The 8,793-nt window shown below is 37.3% G+C and overlaps 1 protein-coding gene across 1 annotated transcript in view; it reads right to left on the reverse strand.

Annotated features, from left to right (window-relative positions):
- Window positions 1-1,146: 1,146 nt before the first annotated feature.
- The window catches only part of UBE3D (ubiquitin protein ligase E3D), a 106,641-nt gene continuing 98,994 nt past the window's right edge, over window positions 1,147-8,793 (reverse strand). The window contains exon 10 of the mRNA XM_012720487.1: window positions 1,147-1,918. Coding sequence (XP_012575941.1) covers window positions 1,898-1,918 — 21 coding nt within the window. The 3' untranslated portion in view covers window positions 1,147-1,897. The remainder of the gene's footprint in view (window positions 1,919-8,793) is intronic.

Raw genomic sequence — 8,793 nt, forward strand, 5'->3', positions numbered from 1 at the left:
CTTCAATGTGCTCAAGGGGCCAGAAATTTCACCCAAAATATGTCACTTTGGCAAAAGGAGTAAAACAATTTTGAGTTAAACAATTGAGAACCAGCAAAAGCAGGAGAAACTCTTCACCACCCCCTTAACTGCCTAAAAATAAAGTAAAAATTATCAGTTTGCAAAGGAAATTTACATTTGCAAAGATGCCTCCACACCAGGAGGAGAGCTAGTCCAAGAGATAACTCTTAATACCTGAGAACTTCTTATCTGCATGACAAATAACACTCACACCTTACTTTTCCTTCCCACCCTTCCTTTAATGGCCTTCCCAACCCAGAAGCCCAAAGCCCCAAGGGAAGGCTGGGTAGTATATAAACCTCAATCATCTGTCCACCTCTAAGTCTCATGTATGTAAATGCAGAGCTTTTTTTCTGTTAATCAATCTGTTATCAATTTGATTTATTTGATTGAAATAAAGAGGCTACGGAGAGAAAGATCTCTCTCCTGAAAGCACAGGACATACTCCCACAACAAAGAATGACTCAGAAACAAACAGAAAAACCAAAAAATTACCCAGACCAAAATGTAAATAGGGCCAAGACTAAGAAGCCCTGCTTTACAGAGACAGAATCCTAAGCATTGAAAAGTCAGCATGGTGTTTGGAAACTTAGTAACTGAAGTGAAGCCAAAGTAATTCTCCTCAGTGGCTGTGTCTTGGACTTTTCAGTGGCTGTGTCTTGGACTTTTAACTAAGAACATCAACATTTCAAACTGTGCTTAATAAAATGACTCCGTAGGATCAAACAGATGGGTTTGATTCCTATGTCAGTCCACCACTGACAGAATTAAGAGTCTTTGCAGGAGGCACTAGTTTTGGTCAAACTATCGGGAAGACGAAATCACTAAAGTTCCACCAAATCATGATGCCAACTGACACCAGTGTTCAGTGTTAGGCAATTAGAGGACAGAAAAAACTCAGATTTTTGAGGAAAGAGCTATTAGGCAGTTTGTAGACTAGAATTAATGCCAGTAGGTTTGACAAGCAGCAGGAGTAACTACAAATCCAATACTTTCCTCAGCGTGGCATGGGAAAGGGAGGTGTACCTGGCTCCCACCCCAGCTTTGATCCCATGATGTGATTACAAGGTGCAAACCTCTGTAAAAGCAGAGCTGGTCTGCATTTTACATGGTTCCCTCTCGTTCCGCCACTCTCAGCCAATGCTTTCCTCACCACCTGGTCTGGCTCACATGGGTTAAGATAAGTCTGAAACAGGATGCCAGTGAGGGATATTGGATTTGCAATAATATTCGGGAAAGGAAATACAGAAAAAAAGGGAGCACATGAAGGTCTGCAGAAATGGGGAAACCTTTAATTTGATAATTATTCACTTAACGCACATTTTATTACTGAGCCTCTTCTCCTACTAGGGTGTACAAAATGCTGTATTTTTTCTTTTTATTTGTTGCAAATAAAAATGAGAAGTCCTTTAAACATTTATTCCCTAGGATTTACAGCTGTTAACATTCAGTTCTACCAACAAAGTCCCACACAGAGTTCTGTAAAGGACAGATGGGGCTCCAGCAGCTGGAATCCTTCCAGGTGGTGCTGACACAGCACGTATTTGAATATTCCCCGCTGCAGGAAACAGAGATGTAAGTTCTATACTTATCTCAATGAGCCAACAACCTGCTATGATGACTTTCTCATAGCCTTGGCTTTGAAAAGATTTCAAGTTAACTCTTTCCTTAGGAACACATGCAAACAGGTAAACTCAGAACTTCAAGGCAACACTCTCAACCTGGAGCTCTGGATCACATCTTTGTATCGCTGCCCACTGAGCTGACTGCTGGCCTCCAGTGCACTCCATGCTGGGGAAAGCTGTCATCCAGGGTGAGGAATGCCTGGCTCCAATAGTTACATCTTCAAAAAGGCCACCTAGGAAAAAACCAAAAGCCCACAATGTTTTACTTATATAACATGAAGAAACAGTTGAGTGCATATCCAGTCAGAATCAGGGAAGTCTGGTCAATAAGAATGCACACTGATCTAAAAAGAAAAATGACTCTTGGTCAGGCCAGGCATGCCATTTTACAGCAGGCACCAATTAGTCTTTTTTAATGAACCATATAGTCAAAAATGTTTCACATGTACTTTAAAGAAATTAAAAGTTTTGACATAAAAGCTGTATCACCAGGAAATAATCCAATCCTCTTTTCCATTGGTTCAAGTGGTTATTTTGGACCTTCCATGAGCAGAATTCTGAGTCCTGGGGATTCCTGGGCAATTCTAGATCCTCACTACTTATTATATAGTTAATTACACCAGCCTCTCTTTCAAGTTGTGCCAAAGTTTTTAAATCACATTCAATTATATTTATTGTACTTGGTGGCAATTAACCTTAAAACTTAGTGTTTAAAAACATTTAATTCATATATATCTATACTCAAAATAGTTTTCAGTCTATAAACTCAGATCAAATGAATCTAGTATCTCAATAGTTTAAATAACAGGGAAACAAATATAATAAAGACAATCATAAATGTTGATAAATTTTACTTTGGAGGTGACTAATTTGGCCTGTGCCAATATCAGGAATAGAGCAGAATGCAAAAAAGAGGTAAAGATAGGACATGGGGGTGGCTGAAGAGTTCATCCTAGGTCTTTTGGGGGTGGTAAAAAGTGAGTAACAGAAGAAAAACATTCTACTCTAGGACAATTGGTTCTCACGTCTCTAAGTGTAGTCAAAGGAGGCATATATTTAACGATCCCTTTTAAGGGGCAAGGAAAAAGGAAAAGTCATGCAGGGCAGAAAGCATCTGCTTAATGTTGAGTAATTCAGAAGGATGTTACTCTTCATAAGGTGCTGGTAAGAAAGGCTCCTGCTGAGTTTCCACATCAACTTCCTGCTGAGTTTCTACATCAAGTTTGGCAATGAGAACACCAATGTTGAAGGAGCAGGCCAAGCAGAAAGGTTAAGATTCCTAAGCAAAATATAAACAGATACCAACATAAACCTCAAGGGCTTATTATGAAAAATAAATGAAACGATGGTTATGAAAACACTTGTATTTCTCCCCCTTGTCCTGTATCTGATAACAGATATCAGGAGTCCAAGAAGGGGCTTGCAGGATTCTTTTCAGACTTGTGGAACAGCCACATTAACATTAGACAGAACAGTAGGGGGAAAGAACAAATTTAATTACAAAGGTATGGGGAACCTACATATATGTAGATTCTAAAGTAAATGGGGGCAAAATAACTGTATATGCCCTGAGCTAGGGAAGGGAATAGGGGTCAGGGATTTAAGGAGAGGAGGTGGGCTCACATACCAAAGAGAGAGTGGCTCAAGTGACAAAGACAAGGTCCTCCATAATTAAATATTTACCCCGCTATATAGATAGGTTTTTCTGAAATAAAATTTATTTGTGATAAAAATCCTTGTTCTGGGTATTATATTCCCCCAATCTCCATTCCTTTAGGTAATTAAGGGACTGGTAAAAGATTGTTGTGAGCATGCAGGACCTCAACTGACCTTAGATCAAAATAATCCACATGTCCATGAAATGACATGTCTTTTGTGAACATCTTACGAGGTCTATCCTTCAGGCTGCTCCAAAAGACCAGTGGGGCCATCAGCGAGTGACCACAGGTTACAGGGAAGGGGTCTAGGGGTTTTTGAGACTAACTTTTGGCGCAATGTGGAGAGCATCTCTGCAGGTGATATTCTGCTTCTATGAGAACAGTTACAGGTTCCTTCCAAAGAGGACAATGCTACTGTTAATATTCAGAAACAGGAAGTGACAGATGAAAATCAGTTATGTCTTTATTCTGAAAATTGCTCTGTCATAGAGCATTCCAACCAAGATCCATTCAGAATATCAATTCTGAAGAATGTCATAATAAAAGTGGTTAAGAAATTCAGCTCTGGATTCACACAAACCAGTGGCTCTCAATGTAGAGCAATTTTGCCCTCCAGGGACACCTGGCAGTGTTTGGAGGAACTTTTTGTTGTCACTACTTGGGAAATGCTACTGGTAACTAAGAAGTTGAGGCCTGGATGATGCTAAACCTTCTATAAAGTACAGACAGTCCCCTCAAAGAAAGAATTAGCCCCCATGTGTCTGTTGTGACAATGTTGAAAAATGCTGACATTATAAACATAGGACTTTAGAATTAAATCTCTTATTTATTAGCTGTGTGCTCTGAAGAAGTTTGTTTTCTCTCTCAGTCTTTCCTGCCCTACAAAATGGGAATTATAACAGAAACTACCTAAAACTTGTGAAAACACTTTATAGTATATTAAGCCTTTTTTGACTCCTTTCATCTCTAGCACAGAGATTTAGATAAAGCTGGTATTTGAAACTAAGTTTTACAAATAGAGAAACAGAAGCTGGGAAAAATTAAGTGATTTGTTCTGGATACAAAGCTATAAAGTTGCAGTGAGGGGGTTAGGAAGAAACTTTTGATCCCTCATCCATGTTTTGCCCACTATAACTTTACAGATAAATGAGATAAAACTGCAGGAGGTGTTCTTTTACATGGCCTTGAGAATAAACTGAGCTGGAGAACAATTACGTAAGAGGCTGAGCTGATTAAATAAAACAAGAAAGAGCCCCCCACCAAAAACTTTAAAATTTGACTTAATGTCTATTTTTAATCACCACTTTTCATAATTATCTGCTAAGTACATTATGTATTTTGCAGGACTTAATTACAAGGTACTGCAATCATCCTTGGGAACAGGTAATATGTAATGCTCTTCAGAGTCTTTTTATTTAAAACACTAGGAGTTAACATATTTCAGATGCTGATTGTGTGTTCCTTAGCTTTTATTCATGACAGGAAAAATTGCTTTCCTTAACCACCATTTATTTTAGGAGAGGATAATTTTATTTTGTCCCACTGCACTGAGAAAAATCCCTGTATTTTATCTTTTTAGTTTTATTCCCGAAAGTAAAAGTTTGAAATCTTTTTTGAATACATGAGTACAACTACAGCTTGCAGGCTTCATAGTTGCATTTCTAGAATACATAGGTACAAAAGTACAAGTAATTATGAAAAACAAGGGAAGGTGGGACTCCTTTGTGTTGACTGCAAGGCTTGACTTTGCTTTGCACACCTGAATTTGGATACTTGCGAGTGGAAAGTGGAAGAAGTTTACGTGTCTAAAAACAATGCTATGCTTTGAGTCACCACCTAAAAATAATCTCCTTAAACCACAAAAAAACAGGGCCAGGCTGAAGTAATAGTTAACCACATGTTAAGTTTACAGTGCTTCCATATTTTGGCATAATATGATAAACATTTTTTAATGTTCTTTTATCTTAATGAATTTACATCAAATCTGTTCCTCCACTTTCATTTGGAATTCCAATCAATAGAGATAGGCTGTCAAGGCAGGCTGCACTGGTAAAATTAATATATTTTTTAAAAGCCACATAAAGTACTTTTGGGGTATGCTAAGCAAGATAGATAAAACTGGAAGATATGTGCTTCATAAGAATTGTACGCTTTGGAAAAGACACTTTACAGGTAGTATATCAAACTGCATCTTAAATATGTATTTGTATCTAGGTATGGCTTATGTTTAAAATTATGTCCTAAAAAATAAAAATAAATAAACAATACTATATCAAAAAATAAATAAATAAAATTATGTTCTAAATAGAATGTTTCTATGGCAAGGATTAGAGTTCATATTTTATAAAATCCAGTTACTAGAGTCAAACCTCATTTATAAAATAAAATATACAGTAGAAGTGTAAATATAAAATAAAAAGAAAATGAGTTTTTTCAAGACTTTTTAAATATTTGACATCTTAAATAACAATCGGGTTAAGTAAGTTTTACTTATGAATTCAACATTGATCACACTCATGTTAATGACAACTGGCCTCTAATTTTCTAGTTGGGTAAATAGAATGAGATAGTCTTTTCTCAGAGCTGGTACCTGGCTGCATCCATCTAATTCATTCAATTGTTAAGTACATCCTACGTGTCAGTGATTGTCCCAGGTACAGATGATACTGAGAAGAAGGACCTTTCACGGTGCTAGACATTCAGCAATGAGATGATTGTTACAGGGTGGGTAATTTCAAGGTGAATATCTAATGCCCACTGGGAGAAAAACAGACTATTCTTGGGTTGTGTAAGTGAGACTTTTGAAGCAGTATCCTGAAAGAGGTCATTATTTCTCTAATTATGAATATTGTGTTGGCAAGCAGAGGCAGTAAAATCCATCAGGGCACAGAATATCACACACTTTTTCACACTAAAAGATGCTGTACTTCTAAATGAATTGCTTTGGAACAGGAAGCCTGGAACAAAAGACAAAAGATATGAAAAGAAATACTATGAGGGAAAAGGTCCTATTCCTCTAAAATGACAACAATTAATATGTGCATTTAACTGAGGACAGAAACATTAATTAAGGGAACATCAGTGTACCTTCCAACTCCACGGTCTCTGCACAAATTCTGTAGTCTTTAGAAAGTAGGGGGGAAAAGATGGATGTTTGTAAAACCACCCTTGTGCAGCCCTGTTGGTGACATTTCTCTTGGCAAATGAGCTTATTCAGAAAGAGCTCAGAAATGAAGGAACATTTTTTTTAGTAACAGCTCATTAAAATACTTAGCAGTTAAATCATTTTAATAAATGATATTTTCAAGGAAGCCATGGTTATTTCTATTCATCCTCCTTAAGGTAGAGAAGCATGGGTATTTGGGAATATGATAATATAATATAGTTCAGATGTCAGTACAATTAGATATCCTAGAAAGATACATGAACCTGCTATAGCAGCATAAGAATTAAAGTATGAGGCAAATATAGTTATTCCTGCAAGCAATATGTCAAGATCTTTAACTTCTGTTTCCAGAGCCCAAGACAAAGATAAAGGAAATTGTTTTATAGAAATTGAATAGATGGAAAGGCCCATGCTGTTGTTGAGATAAATAGCCTTCCTCAATGTCAAGATCCCTGGTTCCTGACACTCACAGTTGATTTTCATACTTTCTCTAAATAACTTATGTTCCTTCTTCAGATGTCAGCTTGTATCTTCCCCTATAAAAACCCTATTCTTTAGAGTGGTGGATATGAGTTGGGGATCCAGTCCCTTCAGTTGGCACCATCTTGATAATAGAAAAATTCCCCCTGTTTCAAATACTCAGTGTTCAGTGTTTGGTCCTATGTACTGGGCACATGAATATTTGATAATCACTAACAAGCCCAGATGTGGAACAAAATAGCCATTCAAAGCAGATGGCTGGTTTCTGTCATCTAAACTAATACCACAAAAACAAAAATTTTACAACTCCATTATTCAGGGACAGCTACTATTAACATTTTAGATGTATCTTCTATTTTCTTTGTGTAATTGGACATATATATATAGGCTGTAGCTTCTTTTTAATGTAATAATATATTCAGGTAATATTTGCATAGCATTGAATAGTCTTCTATGATATTTTCAACTACTTATATTCCACTACAATTCTGTATTGCTTTTTTTTTTTTAAAGATTTATTTGTTTATGCATACGGAGCTGGGGTACAGGCCAGAGGTACAGGGGCAGTGAGAGGGTTCACCAGAGACAGAGTGGGGAGCAGAACAGGCAGACTGACAAAGTACACTGCTGAGGGGAGAACAGGCAGGTCAGGAGAGGTCTGCCACGCCATGTGGGTCACCTCTGGGGCAGGTGAGTGCTGAACTCATGCTAAAGTGGTTTTAGCTTCTTAGTGCTGTGCTTTAACCCACTGCGCCACCAGGGAGAGCCCCAGACCTGTACTGCTTTAAAAAAAATTGGGGGGTGGGGGTGGGGGGGAAGGAACAAATATATAATTCATTCTACCAGAAAGCAAATTCAAGGGTCTTTGGGGCATGAAAAAAACAGTGTTAACTGTGGGGCTCAGAGAGAACTTTAGCGTCATGTAGCCCAGTGGTTCTGGAAGAACTGTCTATGCAATAGCCTCACTGATACCACCTGGGAACATGGCAGAGTCTTATGCCCCATTCTAGACCAGCTCAGTCAGAAAATCTCGAGATGGGTGCAGCAACAGGTATTTTAAAAGGACGCCAAGTGACCCTGAAATATGTTAGAGCTTGGGAGCCAGCTATCTAGTCTAACCATTTTATATAGATGAACAAACTTAGAGAAGATAAATTATATATTCATAGGGTTATGGTTAATTAGAAGGGGAATTCAAATACAAGTCTTCAAACTCCTAATTCAACACATTCATTTCCAGACTAGTGCAACCTAAAGCAGCTAGTCTAGAGTATCCAAATATCCTTTTAAAAAAGGTTTTTCTCTTTTAGAATAAAATAAGATTGGCAAGCAAGGAAAAAAGAAACAAATTATGTCCTGATATTGATAAAAGAGATTAGCCCACAATCTACAAGAGAAGACTGAGTTATTTGTTAGTTATCTAAAGGTAGAGGAGTCAGATATCTAAAACTAACCTATTGTGTATAATTAATATGTTAAGAGTTAGGAGAATGAATTTTGGAGGCTTCTTATATGTCCTCCTGTGGTTTTCTTTTCTAAATTTAGTTCACACATGGGTATATCTGACAAAACTATTGACTAATTGTGAAGAAGAAAACTGTCACAAATTTGACTTCAAAATGAGGTGATAATGATAACTTTAAGAGATGGCAAAGAAAAATTCTCCCAACCTTTGCTCAGAGAATATAAAATGGTACACAATTTCTAGAACAGTCTGACCGTTTCTTTGAAAGTTAAACATATAATTACGAGAAAACTCACCAGTTATGGACTTGGACATTTATTTCAGGGGAATGAAATGTTT

Source organism: Condylura cristata, unplaced genomic scaffold, assembly GCF_000260355.1.
Source record: "Condylura cristata isolate star-nosed mole 26May11 unplaced genomic scaffold, ConCri1.0 scaffold00001, whole genome shotgun sequence".
In the NCBI taxonomy this organism is placed as follows: Eukaryota; Metazoa; Chordata; class Mammalia; order Eulipotyphla; family Talpidae; genus Condylura; species Condylura cristata.